The sequence below is a fragment of the Liolophura sinensis genome, chromosome 8 (assembly GCF_032854445.1).
Source record: "Liolophura sinensis isolate JHLJ2023 chromosome 8, CUHK_Ljap_v2, whole genome shotgun sequence".
Classification (NCBI taxonomy): Eukaryota; Metazoa; Mollusca; class Polyplacophora; order Chitonida; family Chitonidae; genus Liolophura; species Liolophura sinensis.
The window spans coordinates 11,394,286-11,415,139 of NC_088302.1; the positions used below are offsets into that span (position 1 = coordinate 11,394,286).

At 37.6% G+C, this 20,854-nt stretch overlaps 1 protein-coding gene across 4 annotated transcripts; it reads left to right on the top strand.

The window, feature by feature from the left end:
- The first annotated feature begins 407 nt into the window (after positions 1 to 407).
- On the top strand, positions 408 to 20,274 carry LOC135472314 (3-hydroxy-3-methylglutaryl-coenzyme A reductase-like). Of its 4 annotated transcripts, none has more exons than XM_064751773.1 (21): positions 408 to 487; positions 5,542 to 5,727; positions 5,977 to 6,091; positions 6,467 to 6,554; positions 6,946 to 7,030; positions 7,562 to 7,667; positions 8,155 to 8,261; positions 8,715 to 8,822; positions 9,483 to 9,643; positions 10,007 to 10,221; positions 10,839 to 11,113; positions 11,616 to 11,810; positions 12,401 to 12,559; positions 12,686 to 12,771; positions 13,050 to 13,121; positions 13,626 to 13,731; positions 14,103 to 14,209; positions 14,582 to 14,786; positions 15,071 to 15,229; positions 15,781 to 15,935; positions 17,193 to 20,274. In XM_064751773.1, the coding sequence occupies exons 2-21, from the start codon at positions 5,566 to 5,568 to the stop codon at positions 17,293 to 17,295; spliced, it is 2,769 nt and encodes a 922-aa protein (XP_064607843.1). In that variant the 5' UTR covers positions 408 to 487; positions 5,542 to 5,565; the 3' UTR covers positions 17,296 to 20,274. The 4 variants fall into 4 exon arrangements, with proteins under 4 accessions (XP_064607843.1, XP_064607840.1, XP_064607841.1 ...); XM_064751770.1 differs by lacking the exon at positions 408 to 487 and adding an exon at positions 1,851 to 1,959; XM_064751771.1 differs by lacking the exon at positions 408 to 487 and adding an exon at positions 1,851 to 1,959 and having other exon boundaries at positions 5,980 to 6,091.
- The last annotated feature ends 580 nt before the right edge of the window (positions 20,275 to 20,854 follow it).

The window sequence follows — 20,854 nt, forward strand, 5'->3', positions numbered from 1 at the left end:
GACACGTGGCCATCACGCTCCGTTCATATATACCCTGTACCAAATAGGAGCACACCAGCTGTTTCGATATTGAAAATCAAACAGACTTCAAAGCATAGGTAACAGATCGACCTTTTACCAAAAATAAAAAAACGCCCACCCCCCTGCGAACCTCATAACTGTTTTCACTGCTCTATCTGTTTAGTATAACAGTGTTTTGCTTTGGTAAATGTTTTCTTTCAGAGACGATGTTTGTTTACTTAACCCCCCCCCCTCCCCCCACCCCACCCACACTGTCGGAGTGTCCATAAAGCATACCGACACCTCTAAACTCGCTGCAGTTGAAAGGCGCCAAGCTCCAGTATCACATCTACCCTGGATTTTTACATGTCTGCTTTCACCAACACTTGATGACAACATGTATCTTCTGCCAGCTTTCCCAGTTCAGGTGAAACTGCGCCTTGACGATAAAGTCAAATCATACAACTCGCCTTATGCTCCACAAAAGGTAACTAATTTATGGAATGGTATTTTTTTTTCAGGACACTTTATTATTGCATTATTGTTACAAAATAACTATATGTCATTTTCAATAAGGCATTACGCGTTTGTCAGTCTAGGGTTTAAGTTGTATTCAATGCTTAATTTTATAATAAACCTAGAAAGAAAGAATTAATTTTTTTCATTCATGTCTAATTATATATACTTCAGATTTTTTTTCCACAAGTCACGAAGGCGTACTGATATAACATTTCAGTATTTATATTTCCGAATAATATTTCGGACGTTTCTAAAATTAGTCATTTTTAACTTCGTAGGGGTAGGCATGGAGTGAGGAGGGGGCTGTATTTCGCTTTTAATCAGCTTAACTTTATTGGCGTTTTGCGTCATACGGCAAGGACTGTGAAGATCCGGAAAGTAATACCTGCTTGCTATATAACGGGATTAAGGTACAGATAACTGCAATAGCGGAGCAAGACAAAATATTGCACATTCATCAAATTCTGGTTGCCATGTAAGCTATTTGTGTAGGTATGTCGCTTTGCCCTGATATGTGATATACATGTACATATTATTACAATGATCGCGATGTATACAGTGTAAACACAACCATGGCACACCTACATGCGCCAGTAGGTGTCATGAAACATCAGTCGTAAGCATGTGACGTCACTGGAATGACAATCACCAAACTGCTCACAGTTATAGCCTGTCACTGTAAAATATCTGCCTGGAGGTCGTTTTGTTTTATATTTTCGCAACCTTTTTGTTATTGTATAGGCCTCTTCGTGTAATTTAAACAAGAGGAACGACAAACAGTATAGAACAGAGCAGCATTAATTGTAGGACTATTGGTTTGAGTTTTAACAGACCTCGAATGAAAGTCTTCATCAGATCAACATATGGACTAAAACCTACAAGAAAGGACACATGGTAATAAGGATGAGACTATTTGTGGGTAAAAAAGCATATTTAGATAAGGTGTATATGTTACTCATGGCAATTTTAAGTTCATGACGGTATATCATAGGTCACACCTGAGTGAGTTTGACACGCACATGCAGTACTTACCGAATACAAATCTGCTATGTAAGATTTAACTTTCAAAGAAAAAAAAGCACAACACAAGATTCGTGAGGGCGATTTTAATAATGTGACTTATAAAATCAGCTTATTATTTAACACACACCAATAGGTGTTTGTAGCACTACATGAACTCTGCCGAAACACAGTGGTGGAGTTATCTCCCCTGATCTCCGCTGATCTGACAGCGATCGGCCAATCGGCTGTGGAAATGAAATATCAGGCCACATGCATATTATTAAAACAGCTGTGTTTTGTAGATGGGACTGTCCCAAGTTACCGGCCCACAGTAGGCTATATAGCTTATCGGCTTCTACTTAATGCTACTTATCAACTTTAATGAAGAAATCGAACTTGCCAAATTTTCCATCTGAAAGCCCAAATTTGTATGAAGTGGTGAGTAAATTTATTTTCTTTGGGTGGAAGTACGATAGCAATGATGCTGATTGTTACAGTTTATACATTGATGAATGTTCCAGTTTAGGAGCGTGTGTACCCAAATACCTTTCCCGCTTTTAGATGTCGCTTCAGCGCAAACGTAGCGTTGGGTCATTGACCTGGCATTTACATGTACTGGCCTGCATTTTTGAGTAAAGATATATTTAAACAAACAAATTCATTCACGAGATGCTGTAAACAACTTAAGCTGATTTCTTTACCGGCTTAAATGTAAGTTAACACCTTTTTCTTGATGAAAAATTGTTATAAGTACAGACCTGAAGATGAAAGAGTTGCACGTGTTTACCCCATGCACAGGGGAAAATGGGCGTGTCTTTCTAATACACATGGTCACGCCCACTCACGCGTTTTGTATGGCGAGATATTTTCATGAATAACACCCTGATTTCTTAGCTGATATTAATTATGCGGTTAGTATTATTTCTTCATAGTTAAAATGACATATTATCATCACCGGTAACTTATATGCAGACAATGCATAAGACACACTTATCCCTAAACGAAATAAAATAGAAAGCTTATTCTTAGAAATCATTTTCATATATTATATGATTCCAACGCAGAAAAGTTTTATTTTAAGGGCTCATATAATCATTATAAAATAACATTTAAGAGAACAAAAAAGAAGGCTGTGTTGGGATGCTTTCTAAGAGAATTGCAAGGATAATTTTCAGTAAACAAAACCGGGCAGATAATTTAATTAAAAAAAATGCCCTTCACATGGGAGCAGCCAGATTATAAATATTAACGTGAATTTTTTTTTTATTTCATAGAAAACTGAATCTCGCTTGATATCTGTCAGCTTGTCAAAACAACGCCTTAATAATATGCTTTACGTTCGTTAATTTGTTTTTATCAACTAAGATCATAAACTTAGGTTAAATAAATTTACATGTATTTGGAGCTAGAGTGATGGACTTATCTCCCCTTTACAACTCTCCTGAAATGAAGATAACAATTAGGGCGTTTCTCTTGCATGACAATTTTTAGTCAGACAAAAATGACGTACAAGGATGCTACATAACTCTCAACTTTCCGATTTGATTTCACATAAAATTTGTTAAGAGTATAAGTAGGATGGTTAAGTATTCATAAGCAGATTTTTCAGAGGTAAGCTTTTTGACATAGTTTATCGAAAGCATGTTTTATCTACCGGCATCGATTGCGAATCGACTTTAACTTGATTTATGATGAAATGTTTTAACTTCAAATGATCAATCAAGGCAGATTTTCGGCTGTTAGCAATTGTGAAGGAAATAAGATCTGTGTCTCCATTGGTTTGTGTGTTTATTATTTATGTGACATTTTCCACGGGATTATCTTACGTAGGTTGTCTGGCGACGATAAACCGTAAATATATGCATTTGGCAGTGAGTGTTGTTGTTGTTGGACAGCAACCGTCAAAATCTCACTATAGTACACGTGGGGATGTATTTCTAATTAGGTGAAGAGGAGCTGTTATGTATGTAACTGATGATAGAAACTAAAATAAATCCACTAAACCTATAAAGAAAAGCTCCAGACTTTACTTGGGTGTTGAAGTCACTGTGATACGAAGTCAAAGATTTGGACGAGCTAGGCCTGGATGACAACGCTTGTAGGGCCTCGCATAGTCATGGATCAATCCCCTTTAGCCCGTTAGGATGAATTGTACAATTTCTTTAAACAATTGATTACTAATGTACTTTACCCATCCAGCCACTCCTTTACAATGCTGAGGGTCCTAGGGCACCTAACTGTTAAAATCCAGAGGTGTCGAACTTCCCAAAGGTAAATATCCATCCATTTTCATTAATGTCCCCCTCTCCACTGACTTTTCATTTACAAAATCGCCGCCATCTATACGGCGCGCATGCTTGGCCAGGCAACTGGATACATAACGGCTGACCCTTACTGGCTTTATTTGTGGAGGTCAGACATGTCCAAACAATGGCAAATGCTCTAGTTTGGTTCCCTGACGCACTAATTGTACCATTTAAAGTTAATGAGACTCAGCCTACACATGATAGTGAACAAGAAAAGGACTTCATAAGCAGCATAATTGAAGGGTGGGATAGTTTCGTATCCAGCTGCCAAGCCGCACATGCGCACCATGTATATGGTGGCCATTTCGTAAATGATAAGTCAGCTGAGAGGGGAACTATAATGAAATTAGATGGATATTTACCTATTGGATGTTCGACATCTCTGGGTTTTAACAGTCAGGTGTCCTAGGACCTTAAGCATTATGAAGGAGTGCCTGGATGGGCGAGGTACATTAGTAATCAACTGTGTCTGACATTTTACATTTCATCCTACCTGCCTAAAGGGGACTGATCCATGACTACTCAAGACCCTACAAGTATTGTCATCGAGAAGCAAATGGTGAACCATGCACCATTTCATGCTGAGTCTATTCTAAATGATACTATGACAAACATCTCATGTATCATCCAGTCGGTAATTGCATGTCAGCCCAAATTCACTCCATGACACATAATGAAAGACATTTTGCACTGAACACAATTATGGGCCCTCACATGAAATTTGGTTCCTTATCAGTGCGCATGTATGTTAAACCTGAAAAGAAGCACCCCATGTCTGATTTATTGTGAATAATTTGATAAGTCATTAATTTGTTTTGCATGATAAACACCGTCTTGGTTTATGGTTCGCTATAGATATGATACTCCGTCAATCCATGAAAAAGGTACCTTTTTAATAAACACTTGTGATGAGGGTCAGACGGCTATTTGGAAAATTGTGACATTTGTGGTGAGATACACTATTGTGCCACACGATGATTATCAGAATTTTAAAATAGCACACATAGACGGACTAGTATAAGAGTTGCAGTATCTGTGAATTTTAACGATGTGCTGAATGCCTGTAATAAGCCACATTCGTATGTCAGACATCCGTCATTGTTTTAAGCTGAAAGTTCCCAAGACCTCACTGTACTCCGGACCTGGACACTAATTTTCACTCTAGCTATATGACTACACCTAGTGGCAGAATGTATATATCTGTTTCAACTAAAATTCTGAAATGCAGTGATTTATGGCTAAAACACTTGAAAAAATGAAGTTACTATATGTGGAAAATGTTACTTTGAAATGTTGAAGTTTTATTAAACTTAGATAGAAGCTTCATCCTCAGACTTCAAAGACCACTTGCCCAAACTGAGTGCTAATATGACCCCTGCTGCTGTATTGTAGCAAATATAGTAGCGTTCTGTGTGACATTCAGATGTGACTTATACACAAATTGATGTGTGTTTCTATTGGATATTGTATGCACTAATAATCTTACAATATATATCATCACCTTGTCATCACTGATTGAAGTGCCTCAGCAGTACACTAGATGGGTGTCGGAGGGAGAACAAATAGAAAGTCGATGATGGTGCAGGTCAAGAAAAGCTGAAGAAGAGAAAAGCTAGCAAATATCAGTTATTTGATTCAAGCCTTCAAAATATAGCACACAATAACACACTTGAATCTATTTTTTACATCTTGGTTTCACTTTTTGTATTGCCAGGTGGTCAAGTCACTAAGTACAGGGATGCTGTCTCGCTTGTTCAGGGCCCATGGGCAGTTTTGTGCCTCACATCCCTGGGAGGTCATCATTGGCACCATCACCATTACATTATGTCTGATGTCTATGAGCATGTTCACAGGGGATGATCGTGTCTGTGGCTGGAACTATGTCTGCCCACAGGAACAGGTATGTGTACTAGGGCTTGTGTCGGATGGGGGTAGGGGTGCTATCAGTGACAGAGGGACGGTATCATGTACACAGCAGTATCACTTTAACAATGCCCTTAAGACTCTGAAGTATTTCTCACACAACTAATTTGTACATGTCAATAAGACAAAAGTTATCGACACACACTTGTGTCTGTATTTTTATGATTATTGTCTGTAATTTTGAATACATTGTAAATTAATCGTGACTTGTTTTGTTTTTTTCCAGCAGGATGTCAAAAGCTCGGACATTATTATATTGGCCATCACTCGCTGCTTGGCTGTCATGTACATTTACCTTCAGTTTAGAAATCTCAGAAAATTAGGATCAAAATATGTTTTAGGTAAGGTTTGTCAATACTCAGTGGAGGTTGTAGATTGGTAATGGGGCATTGGTGTCGAAGAGTTAAGGTTTATGCAAGCATATATCATGTTAAATTTTTAAATTTGATCTTTTTATGCTTTAAGACTCACAAATGGTTTAAATATATTTTGAACAATCTTTATATTGAGTGTCACTGAAACCATATTTAAGTCACTATTAAGTAAACATATAGTAAATTGTGAAGGAATCCAGTTGCAGTATTTTATGAAAGCACAGTACAGTGTACTGTTTGCATGTACATACATCCCAGAAGAAAAAAAAGATAAATAATCGCAAAGCAAAAGAGTTTTGAAAGCCACAATAGTTGTAACATTTTTCTGGCATCCTTTTGTAGGAATATCTGGTGTCTTCACAATATTTTCCAGTTTTGTGTTCAGCACAGCTGTTGTCAACCTACTGGGCAATGACTTGACTGGACTCAAGTAAGTATCTTACCATTCTTTCTTGATTAAATCCCAAGAAAGTAGTGTTGTTGTCTTACCATTTTTACTTATTCAGCAAACACTATTCAACTTGCAAAAAATTACTGGACTATAATCTAACATTTACACATTCGGTCATACATAAAAATTCTTCCAAGTGATTGCATAAAGTTAGGAGAGTCCTTGATCTGCTTCATATTTGTCAGTAGATGGTTTTTATGTTCTGTTTCTGTTCACCCAAACTTTTGCTATTACCAAGTAAACCTGCTATGTACACATATTTAAAGATTTCATTCTGTTTTGTTTTATTCAGTTTCAATTTATTATACTTATTGAAATTGACATGTACATGTGCATGTCATCTGTGACCAAAATGATTTCTCTTTTGCAGTGAAGCCCTGCCCTTCTTCCTTCTTCTTATTGACCTATCTAAAGCCAGTGCTCTTGCTAGATTTGCCCTCAGCTCTAAATCACAGGTAAGTCAAGTCTACCATAAATCTTGGTCTTTTTGCCCAAGAAGAATGACGACTGGAGAAATGTCTATCCAGAAAGATACTGTTATAATCGAGGAAAGAGAAATAAACCTGTCTTCAATTTGTTATCGTTTTAAAATTATCTTTCGTTCAGTGTTTTCATCAATTTTTTTTGATAAACTGTTAATGTACATACAGTAACTGAAATACTGCATGTGTGTTTTTGGTGGCATTGTGACCAACTGGTATACATCCCATATTGTCTGTAATTTATGACCTATGTATCAGTCGTTAAGTGAGTGAGCAAATATCATGTTAAATGCTTATTAAAATGTTGCCTGTAGTGCATCTGTTGAATTAAGGCCTGTTTTGCTTGTCAGATGCCTGGCTTTATTTTATAGTGTTTGAATACTATAAATGTTTAGTCTACTGGTTTCTGTGGTTCTGTCCATAAGGGTTTTATATAAGAGTAGCCGAGAACCTCAGTCAGTGGCTATTTCAGATGATAACACATCTTTTGTTCTCCATTGACAGGATGAGGTGAAGGACAATATAGCAAGGGGAATGGCTATAATAGGCCCTGTGATAACACTGGATGCCCTGGTGGAAACTCTAGTCATTGGTGTAGGAACTCTCTCTGGTGAGTGAAATAACACCAGAAAACTGGATGATGTATATGTACTATGTTTCGTATGGTGGATTTCATGCATGATATGGTCCTGTAATATCCTAGAGTCTTTGGACCTACCAATTAGGGTTCAAAATTAACTAAAGAATGTCACCAGGGAATAGGTCAAGTGGCCTCTTAGATCAACGTGTACCGGTCATCCCTCAATATCAGCTGGTCCTGGAGTGGGAAAAAATAGAGGAAAGCATAATCAAAGTTGTTTGATATGTTTTCATCTAAATGTATAGCATCATATATGTAGATAACTTTACAGTCAGTGGTAACTGAATTAACCTTTCCTAAATTGAGTGCCAGTAGGACAAGTGTTTGTTAAACTTTTCTGGCATGACCAGAAATCTACTGGCCTCAGACAAGCATATTAACTTTAATTTTGGCCCCTGCTAATATTCAGTCAAAGTGTATATTTAAATCTGAATATCTAATGGTTTGATTTTGACAGGTGTCCCCCAGTTGGAAACAATGTGTTGTTTTGGGTGTTTGTCTGTGATTGCTAATTACCTGGCCTTCATGACCTTCTACCCAGCATGTTTGACCTTGGTGCTTGAGGTAAGCTACAATCTAAAGTCTTTACTGGACTTGCAGTATTTGACCTAAAATTTTGTCCATGACAACGTTACACATTATGCCTCATTCTAAGAGTTCTTCTGATCCTAGAAAACTGCTGAAAGGTTTGACATCCTACCATAGAAATGTAAGTTTCAACACCAAAAAGAATATTGTGGGACATTTATTTTGTGTGAGAAATGTACTTTTTGGGGTCAAAATTTAGGTCAGATACAAGAATTTTATGGAATATGTATTAAAAATGGATAAGATCACTTATTACAAGTTCTAGAAGACAAAAATGTCTGCAGCATGGTGAAAAGATGAACTGAAAGTCAAAAATAATTTTTGTGTTACATGATTTTGTCCAGTGCTATGGATTTAGATTTGCAATACATAGTTTCTCTGTAGGGCATGTTAGTACAGTAAATTTGGACATTGTATGTTTATGTGTAGATGTCCCAGGGTAAGAAGCAAGGACGTCCCATCTGGCAGCTCACCCAGGTAGTGGAGGAAGATGAGCCAGAACCTAACCCAGTCACGCAGAGGGTCAAGGTCATTATGGTAAGAGTCAGAGGTTGAAGGTCATAAGGGATTCTGTCAAGGTCACAGACCAGGTTAACATGTGCCCCTGAAATGAAAAATAAGGGGCTCGCAGCATGTCATGAATGTTACACATAGAATATTTTGCAGCTGAACTATTAAGGAAATGAACAAATTAAACATTTAAAGTGTAATTTTAGATGCAGTTTGAGGACAAAAAGATTTTTAAGACAAAATATATGTATGGGGACATATGAATTTCTAAATTATAAAGACCTCTCCGGATCAGATGGCATTCCTCCACATTTTGAAATGTTTTGTTTTATGAAGCTCCAATCTGAGCTCAGTTCAGTTCACTGTAACATTCCTCAACAAGGCACAATATCGTACTGACGTTGTGTGCGACGCGACTCTATATACACAAGTCTGTGAAGGCCAACAGTTAAAAACATTGCTTGAACTTGTTCAAATACACAAAATCATTTTATTGTAAAATAAATAATAAATAAAACATTGCTGAGTGAAGGTTGAATATCATAAATATTTAGCATATTCAACCACCACTGTGCAATGTCCTCTATTAATTTAACTTTCTTGCAACTAGTATTTTTGACTACCACTGTGTCATTTTTGCTGAACGGAATGAAGACAGGTTTTCATGATTTATCTGCTGGTGTTCAGTCTGCAGGCCTGGTCCTGGTACACGCACATAGCAGATGGATTACTGCAGCTGGTCATGGTGTAGAGGCGGCTAACCCTCTCAGTTCCCTCAAAGTTGCCAAAGACATTGGTCTGCAGAAAATAACACCGGAGTCTTCCCTCTGGCACTTCTATATCACACGGTAGGGGTTCTTTCTTGCACTATTGTTTGTCTACATTGCGTGAAACCTAATAAATTGATCTAAGTAGGATTAGGTAAGTAGGTAATGATTTTCGTGTCATAACATATATCGGCCAGTAGTCTTGTACCAAATTATAGTTGGCAAAGCTTCCTTTCCTGAAACCATGGCTGTCCCTTTCAGTGCTGTTTAGAATTGACGGATATACTTATTACTAGATCTTTGTAATTGCTTCCTTGAATATGTCGTAATATCTTCTTTCAAAGCTATTAATGAATTTACTGATATATGAATTATTAAATGTTTATTTGAATACGGCGTTGGTGCAAAAGGTCATTGTACTTTTTTTCTTTTTAATCCCCACAGCCTGCTCTCGGTGAATGTTGATTACACCATCACTATAGGACTGGCAGCCATGTTAGCCATTAAGTACATCTTTTTTGACAATGACATGGACAGTGATGTGCTTGCCCAGTCTTTGGATCGTTCAGCCACCAAGGAGAAGGGAGACAGCAAGCACCTGTCGTATCGCCCTAACAACCCCTGTGCCCCACAACTTGCCTGTAGCCCCATGCCCAAGGGTGTGTATTGACTAAAGTTCAGGTTAATTGGTTTGCTAATCACACATAATATGCAGTAAAGGTTTTTAGTAATCAGAAATCCCCATCCTAAGGTATTAGTTCAGAAGACTGTTTTTCACTATTTTGTCGTACCGGTATAGTGTACGTCACATTTCTAAGGTCAGCAGAACTCCCAACAATCGGGCAAAGTGAAGAACTGTCAACTCTTGCATAAAAGTTTTGGTCAATACATTACTTTAATACTATCTTTGTGGATTGTGGCAAATCAAATTATGGCAAACTTAATGGTTGTATTGATTCTCATTTTAAGTTTCAATCCTTTATTATTTTATAACAGGTATTATTTTCTGTGAAGAATTATTAACCACTACCCTGCAATCCACGTGCCCTTCTGGTTACCAGCTTATTTGTTTCCACTGGTGGTTTTTATCATGTGGAAATCTCACAACTAATTTGTCTATCTGATACAAGCTCCAGATTATTTCATGTCATTCATTTTCCTAATATGCTCCTAATATGCACCTAATATGCTCCTAATATGCTTTATGCTTTATATGTTTATATGCTTCTTTGCAAGTATTGTAAGCAGTACATATCATTTCGTGCTTACTTTACAGCTGAAGCTAAAATTGAGCCAATTATTGAGCCTATTATTGAGCCGAAGGAGGCCTCACCACCAGAGTATGTGAGGAAAGACTCTGTGGACCATCACGCCTCCTTCATGATCGGAGATGATGACAGCTCCGATGAAGATCTGTCAACACCCAAAGAAATGGAGTCCAAGGAAACCCAGACAGACTTTGATGTGCATGCCCTAGAGCCCCTGCAGCCCTTGGAAACAGAAGCAGAGCCCAGACCACTTGATGAATGTGTGGCCATCCTCAAGTCGGATGTGAGTTGATGTGCCTTTTTTTTTAGCAATATTTATTATCTTCAAATATAAGACAGGTCACACAAGTTGTACGTTCGGATTCTCTGTTAAATGAGGAATTTTCCAGACTCCCCCTCTTCCATTGTTGTTGGGGCTGATATATCTTGTCAAAGGCCGGTGGTCTGCACCGGGCACACTAGGTGTCCACCTACAACATTATGGCTGTTGTCCTGTAAGTGAGAAATTCTTGATCATAGCATTATACAGCCATGAATAAACAAACAAAATACACCTCTAGCCTCCACTAAAACCCCCTGTCATGGAGGAGGTTTTCCGGCTTTAATAAACATCATTATGAACATTTTTGACTTCAAGCGAAGTTGGTTTAATCTTGACACCAAAACTAATGATGATGATCGACCATTACTAATTTGTTGATTCTTTTTCTCCACAAACTGGAAAAATGTGTTGTTTGTAAAATGCCATTTTTCGTACATTCTTCACATCATTTCTTTTGTTTTAGGATGGGCCTAAAATATTGAACGACAAAGAAATTATTCAGCTGGTGGAGAAGAAACACATCCCTTCCTACAAGCTGGAGAGTATGTTAGAGAACCACGAGAGGGGCGTGGCTATTCGTCGCAAGATGGTGTCCCGTCACCTGCCCTGTATGGAAGCCCTGGAAAAGCTGCCTTACATGAACTATGATTACACCTATGTGAGTACTGTGTCTGCAGACAAGCACCTGGCATCAATATACTGTATTTCATCTGAAGTTCAGTATGTAAAAATGCACTTTCAGAAGCACATAAAGACCTTAAAACTTTTGATGCTAACACTTAAGTAAGTAGTCAAACTTCATAAAACACTCTAAGGTGGATGAATCAGTTAGAATCCAGTCAAATAACGGGGCAAATACTGAACTTTAGGTGAAATACACTACACCATAGGAACGCTGTAGTGAATGCTTTAAGTAATGAATAATTGTGGTGTCCTGCCTCATTGACAAATAGATCAGCCATATTATGGTCATTAAGCTGTGGAATCCTGCATTGTGTGGTCAGAATTGTAGCTAGAGTATCCCTTTTGCCCTATCTTTTACTATGGTATGAAAGACTATGGTGCTCTCTCATTGCAATATAAAAGTTATCCAGGGTTCTGAGATGCGATACAGTTTGACGTGAACTATTTCATCAGAAAAAATAAATACTGTTGTATTGTAAGGAATAAAAACTGAAAATGGAAATTGAAGATGATGTTTTCATTTCTTTTTTTGGATTTTTTTTTGTTTTGTCTTTATCTTATCAGGTTGAAGGAGCATGTTGTGAGAATGTGATTGGTTACATCCCAGTTCCTGTGGGGGTAGCAGGACCTCTGTTACTAAACGGGGAGACGTACCAGGTGCCAATGGCTACAACAGAGGGCTGTTTGGTGGCCAGTACAAACAGAGGATGTCGTGCCATCTCAGTAAGTTTTTTTGTTTTGGTCAAAAACACATATTTCTGCTCTTGGAAACATTTCATTCTATTCATACCCAGGTCATCGTTATCCTAATGATTACTGAAGTGTGTTACTTACATTTTTTTCTTCTAGCAAAGTGGAGGTGCAACAGCGATGGTGATTGCTGACGGAATGACGAGAGGGCCGGTGGTCAAATTTCCCACTGCTAAAAGAGCGAGGTGAATAAATCATGTTTCCTTTGTCTCATTTGTATGTTTCTGAAGATGAATAAAGCTATATCTCTAGGCCTTTTCCTTTGGGATAAATGATGTAACAAATTTCAACATCCTTTTGATCCTTAAAAAACTAGTTGTTACAAAATCTTTTTTAGGAAAACTAAGAATAGAAATCCCATACTAGGGGCAAATCACCACAACAAGAGCAAAAGTCAGTTTGTGGATGGTTTATAACTATTTATTTTGTGTTGTGTGTATAAGTGTGCTTTAATATATTCCAGCGAAGTCAAAAGTTGGCTTGAGGTGCCAGAAAACACTGACCAGGTCAAGGAAGCTTTCAGCACAACAAGCAGGTATGTAGAGAAGGCTTAAAGACTTCAGTTCCTGGAACCAAACCTTATGTTTATTACAAATTCCTCCTCCACTTCATGTTAATATTACCTACTTTTCGCACATTTGCATGTATTTCTCTGCCCATGTTAGAGTTCTCTATTTGTTACCTCATCCTTCACCCATATTAATGTTATTTATTTATTACATGTTCCTGCCCCCATAAACCCCACCCCCATGAGTACTGCAGATGCATTTTGTGGTGTTCAAGCACAGTCAAGTCAATAAACAATAAATAAAAGAAATTTATTGCTTTGACTCTGAACATTATTTTCATATCCTAGAATGTGTAAGATCTAAGGTTGAGTGCAGCTGCACTTGTAATGGGTCTTGGGTTTTCATGGCTTCACTGGTGTACATGTAAGTTCCTGGTTAGACCAGCCTGAAAACATGCTGTGCAGATCAACGTCTACACGTATCTTGGCAAACCTTAAAATGCTTTGGAATTTAACTCTGACATGTTTCAGATTTGCACGATTACAGAGATTACAAGTAGCACAGGCCGGCCGACATCTTTTTATCAGATTTGTGTCTACCACAGGAGATGCCATGGGCATGAATATGTTGTCAAAGGTAGGCTGGGCAAAGCACAGATATGTACATGTATTAAAATTTGCACATCAGTCGTAAAGGTTCAAAATTTCTTCAAGAATAGCCTGGGATCATGTGTAAAGCTTTGCGTACATGTTTTGTGTATGTAAAACTTCGTAGCTACATGTATGTCTAAAACCTCCATCAGAGGAAGTTCCCACAGGCTCTGCATGGTTTCCCCTCCCACCATAATGCTGGCCTCTTTCATATAAGTGAAATATTCTGGAGTATGTCGTAAAACACTAATGAAATAAATGAATAAGTAAATCAATTCCATTAGGAGAAAAAAAAAGGAAGACTAGCTCTTGATAATATTCATTTTAAAACAGTTGTGATATGTTATTGTTTTCCAGGGTTCAGAAAAGTCTCTTGAGTTTTTGGTTCGAGTCTTCCCAGATATGGAAATTGTCAGCCTGAGTGGCAACTTTTGCACAGATAAAAAACCTGCGGCTATCAACTGGTAAAACATTCATCTGCAAAAACCATGCCTGTTTTAAATGCTGTCTCTTTTTTCATCTCTGTAAATCTGTGTTAATGATTCCTCAAAAAAAAATCATATTGTAAGATTTAACTTTTATGCAGCCTCTTTGGTCTCTCCATAAATAACCCATTTGGTTCTTGAAATTCAGAAAATTATGTACAGTTATTTGTGATTTTCTGATTTTTATCACATAAAAGTTCACATAAATTTTCACCAAAATTAGACCAGCCAAAATTGCTTGAAATGTAAGATTATTTACATTAATCTTGGTCCTACTTGTGTGTGTGAAAGCCTGGTGTGACTCATACAAAGACCGTGGATATTTCTAATCTCTGTGCTATGTGTTTTTAGGGTAAATGGACGAGGAAAGTCTGTTGTGTGTGAAGCAGTCATTCCGGAGAACATAGTGCGTAACCTGCTGAAGACTTCAGTCTCTGCCCTAGTTGAGCTGAACATCAGTAAGAACCTTGTGGGCTCAGCAGTAGCCGGCAGTATCGGAGGCTTCAATGCACATGCTGCTAACATCGTCACAGCCATCTACATCGCTACAGGACAGGTAAGCGGACAGTTACAAACAGTGATGATGAGTTTTGTTCGTGTAAAGCTGTAAAAGAATAAAATTGAGACTTGTGATTCAAATTGGTGCCAGTTAAGTGAATGCTGTGCAAATACACATTTTATTTTGATGAGTTACATGTAGGCATTGCTGTGTCATTTACTGATGTTATCCTTGCCTCTTTAATAGCCTATTGTAACTTGCAGTTTTTGTATCTCATCTCCATACTAAAGCACAATAAGAAAGACTTGGCATAAACTTTACTTTTTGTATTAACTTTGGAGGACCCTGCCCAGAACATAGCCAGTTCTAATTGCCTCACCCTGATGGAAGCCACCGGCCCCACCCACAGTGACTTGTACATCAGCTGTACAATGCCCTCTATAGAACTGGGCACAGTGGGCGGGGGTACCGTCCTCCCACCTCAGTCTTCTTGCCTAGAGGTAAGCTTAATATCTAGCATACAGCAGTACAGCAATCTTTAGTCAGGATGTATCAGTAGCATACTATACTATTAGCAGCTGTGTCTGTCATCTGGTCAAATTTTGGACATTCTATCTTTTTAACATGGGCCTCTGTAACGAATGGCCTGAATGCAGTACATCGACTTTCTGTGGGACGTCACAGCTATTGCGAATTTGTGCTTTTTTAATCTGATTAGGGCTGATTGGTTAGTGTGGTCAAGGTTTGTAAACCTTACAATGTATTTTCCAGTTGTAAGTCAAACTATTTTGTGGCATTATTTCTAACCTTTGAATCCTAATCTTTCCACAAATTAATAGAGGAAGAATTAAATTTACATATTGACTTCCCATTTAGTTTGTAAAGTAACAGTCAGAAATATGAATACCAGATGATATCCCAGTGGAAGACTCTGGGTTTCAGCGCCAGAAATAATATTTTGCAATCTTAAATTGGCTCTAAGAATGCATCTTTTGGTGTGAATTTTTCGGTTATGGAAATCAAATCAGAACATGCTGTGTTTGTGTTTCAGATGTTGGGTGTCAAGGGTGCATGTAGAGAAGAACCAGGGGCTAATGCCAGGAGACTAGCCACGATCATCTGTGCTACTGTCCTGGCAGGTGAACTCTCCCTCATGTCCGCTCTGGCCGCGGGTCATCTGGTGAAGAGTCATATGAAGCATAATAGGTAAGTCACGTGCGGTCAACTGTTAACCCTCAGATAGGGCGTGTTGTGATTGGCCCAGTGTATTGTCACCGGTATTGCAGTGGGTTGTTTTGAACTTAAATCCTCAATCTTTTTACATATGAAATTCACAAATTTAAATACAATTTATCCACCAGACAAAACTGATCAAGGGGAAGAAGTACATTGACTGATTTGGCAAACTCTAGGGCCCATTTTCTCAAAAATTTCGAAAATAAATTCTTGTATGATGTTTGTCCTAAATCTCTCCTTACTTCATGGCAGTTTTATCCACTCACCATCTTTTCTGAAAAAGAGTTAAAAGAAGTTGAACGACTTTAAAGTTTTATGAAAGTGGCCCCAGAGCTTCAAGGAAAGTGTTACTTTGTTAAAACGGGGCAAAGAAACTGTGTCAAAATATGACCAGATAAACACCTGCTGTACATGCGAAAAAAGTTGAGAATTCAGTTTATTTTTTGACTTGAGTGTTTTACGCTGTACTGAAGAATATTTCACGTATACAACGGCGGCCAGCATAATGGTGGGAGGAAGCAGGGAAAACCCATGACCATCTGCAGGTTGCTAACGGACACTTTTGAGGATTTTGTGTACAACAACTGAATACCCATCTGACAGGGTGTCATGGTAGATACATGCGAGCTTTGTGAACTTGTTTGAACAGGTATTTAAATGTTTAGTACAGAAACATACCACATGTACGTAGGGGGCACATGTCTTAACTTGCATCTACTGGCAAACAGTAGGCCTGATTCGCTGAACACAGAGTGAATCTTTTAGACTGAGAACATGTTTAAAATACCTCTGAAATTAATCTGGAAAGTAAAAAAATATGACAGAGCTCAATGATTCTTATTTTGTGTATCCCGGATATTTCTTCACATTCCCACATTGTACATTTTGGACCTGCATGGTTAATACTATATTGTGGCATTATAAAGGTTATATGCGGTTTACCCACATATGTTTTATATATTGACAAATTTCTTACGATGGACACACTGGAAAAATTTGCTGGGAACTTCCAAAGTTTTAATAATAGTTGGTTCATTGCTGAAGTTGCTTTATCAAGGATGAAGCGTATTATCAAATAGAATACTGCATATTTATCTCAGACCATACAATTTCAGTCCAATCCAGGTAGGGTATCCTGTACAGCTTAAAACTCTGTACACTTTATTGTGGTATTCAATGCCAAGAATACTGGCTAGCTATAACTTGTTGCTCATTTTATCTTTACAGGTCCAGTTTAAACATGGCTCCAAGTTTAACCAGCATGCCAAGTATACAGGAAAACGTACAGAAAGAGATTCAGCCAGGAGCCTGTACCAACAAAGCAGCTTAAAATGTCTCCTTATATGGACAGCCTGGTTCCTGTAACAACAAGCAGTTATATTATTACCTGTAAACCAGGTGTAGGCAGCTAGACACCTGCGTAAACAATACAGCTGAAACATCATCAGATGCTGAGAGATATTAATTTGCAGCCAAGACAATACATCAGTGGAACAGTCTGCAAAGCATAAGAACTGAAGAAAGTTTCCAAAGCTACACAAATTTGCAGAAACCATCTGGAGATGTTAATCTAGATTGCTATGAGTCATTTTTACCAAAGACAATTAATTATTAAGGATACACATGTACCAGGACAATTCATCAAAGCTATATTCCAGTGTAATTTTTTTGTTTTATTTATTGAATATTGGAGTCTTGGGAGTTCTGAGGTAGCAGAGAGAAACATCTTGTGTAATATTAAACATTTTTTTACTCCATAGGTGCTCAAAAATGATGTTGATGTTGAATGACCAAAAACAAATACTGTAGTGTGTGAGGTATTTAGCAGAACAAATTGTGATGCACATATTAGTGATTTTTCTTACTTTTTCACCCAACTTTCTATAACTTTGAATCAGCTGTTGGTAACAAATACGAAGTAATGAAAAGTGCATTTTGGTGAAAGAATGAGTAATATATTGACAGAAAAACAATGCTACACTTCAATTTTTAAGCCACATTTCTTGTTTTTTTTTTTTTTCCCTCAATAAATTATTTGTTATGTATGTAGGGTTTAAGAATGTTCCTTTTTTGCTGTTAATTGTTTATGTGTTTTAATTATTCATACTAACATGGATGTAGTATTTATTTCTCATTTATTTGTAAGAATAGTAATCAATGTAAACCTCAAGTTCCCTAACAGTGAAAACTGTTGAAGAGATAGATTATCCACCTTTCCTCAGTTAAAAGCGTGAATTATTTATGCACTAGGGAAAATAGAAACCATGTGATGAAGAATTCCTGAAATTCTAAGACAGTTGCTCTTGCTGGATATTCATACTGAAGTCTGAATATCCAGCAATATTCAGTATGGTTATTCATATTTATTTGTGTGCACGTTGATCAGTGCCTGGACAGAAGTTCTGATCTGTACGGTTTGGGGTCAGAGTTCATGATGTATGATGGGCATTGTCATATAGAGGAAGTTAAATCTATCATGGTTAAAGATAAATTCTGTGTATCTGCCCACTGCCTTCAATATCTGTGATCATTTTACAGAATTTCCCTTTTACAAACCCCTAGCGTATTTGTAATATATTCAGGTATGTGAATTTTCCTCCAATTGGCTTATTTCATACTACTTCAAACAGAATGTGAAAAAGAAGTGAAATTTGGAGATTGGCTAAGACATTTTCTTAAAGACCTTTTTCTGACCATCAGTTTACATGCCTGTATATTCATTTAGAATGTGTATGCAAAAAGTAAAGCAGGGAAAGAGACATCTATAGAGCTTCCATGTCACCTTACTTGTACCTGGAGTTTGAAATGAAGTGTACCTGGCCGAATGAATGTGGAGGATCTATTCAATGTACGCGTTATTATCAACCGTTTATTGAAAATTCTGCCATCTTCTTTCAATACATAGACACTTGATGGTAAGTGAAGGATTTTTGGGGGTGAAAGAAACTTAATCTAACTAGATTGAAGGTTTATGATGAAATTTGAGGCTTTTTTTTTTTTTTCTGAAGATGGGTATCCCAACATTTCAAACTTCCACCAAAATGGCACAAACTTCAGAAATCCACAAAGGTTTACATGAAAACCTGCTTTTTTCCAAGTTTTTTTAGAACCATGTATTTCTGCTAGTGGCAATATTGAGCATTTATATGAAGATGTACAATTGGTTATATTTATGTTGTGTGAAGTGTACATGTGCCTCTAAGTACATCCCGGTGAATGCAGATTGTATTAGTAGTGATAGGTTACCAGGCTATAACTGGGCATTGTAGCAAGAACGTCATGGAATTGCGATCGCTGAGTAATTGTGTCACTTTCAGTAGTAAAAGAAACAATGTTGTAATGGAAAATATATTTACAGTATGTGAGAATTGAGCATAGCTTGTATATCATAGGATTTCAAGCTTCAAAAACTAGCAAGGTTTTTGCACAGGTTTCATGAAGCACACCAAGGTGAGTAAGCCCTTAACTACCATGACAACATATGTCGTAGAGATATGAAGTGCTCTTAGCTAAGGGCTACTTAACACTAAGTATGCTTCCTGAAACTGACCCCTGACCCCGGGATCATGAAGCTATCTTAGACTTAAGTCAAAATTTCGAATCACTTTAGAATGGTGGTTTCTTAAATTACAAGGTAAAAAATTCGCCTGACAATTTAAATTCTAGCAAAGTTAGCATACAACAAATTTCAGCTAAAATACCGAAAGGGGCATACCAGATTTAATGATTGAAGTTTTGACTGAAGTCTAAGATCACCACATGATCCCTGTGCCAGGTGTTACTCTGGTATAATTTTGAACACTTTTGATGCAAGAGGATATGATCAAGTCTTGTTGCAATTAGTGCTGTCGCAACACCGAGCACTTGCTGCTTGCTAGCAAATGTGACTCCTTAGGCAGAAAACCTTTTAATAGTTTGCCGTGTTGTTATTTTTGAGTAGTGAAAACTTTTTCGCTTTAGATACACCTTGGACCCTGCCCCCCTTGGGCCTGGTTTCACAAAGCACTCTTAATGTTATGTTCACTTAACCACCACCCTTACAGGAGGCATTACCTTGTCATGGTAGTCATAGTAACGTCAAGAGAGCTTTTTGAAACTGGGCCCTGAAGCTGTTTAGTCTAAAGATCACAAAGTGAGATTTCTGCTGTCCAGTCTAATATAAAGAGCTCAGTCTGGTGTTAACTTTATAGTTCAAGTATTACCAACCACCATAATTTAATTTTATTTGGCTGTCACATATATTTAAATTTTGAATTCTTGGTTGTAAAATTGGATAAAACTTGATTATTCTGGACAAAATAAATGAACTAGAAGAAAGATATTCGTCAGGTTTTATGAATGAATTGCGATATTGCAGTGACCATTTTTTTCTTGCTTTGCCACATGGTAACCATAGAGGTAATGCGTCGTAGAGCTACTGATCTTTTGCTTAAAGGAACTGCAGCTGCCATGCACATCAGTATTGTGTAGGAAAGTTTGTCAATAACTTGCCAAAAGGTCAGTGGTTTACCCATGTTTCCTCCACTTATAAAACTGAAATTATAAAGCATGAAGCATAATCCTGAAGAATGGCATGAACGATCAAATTAAAAAAAAAAACACCTTAGTTTATGGCTATGGACGTTGTATCTTAAAGGCTAGGTTTGCACCTCAAGGTCAGGTTTGCACCTCAAGTGGCTATTGGCTGCACAATAGACATAAAGTGCAACTCGATTCAACTGGTCGCACAGAGCTGGCCACATTGGCCATGTGGGGATCTTACATGTTAGATATACAAGTAATCATTTGGGACAAATTGCTTTCGGGCTTCCTTCACAACCAGAAACTTTATCCCACTGCCATCTTGGTGGTATCACAGGGCAGAGAATTAAACTGTGATTGGCTGTCGA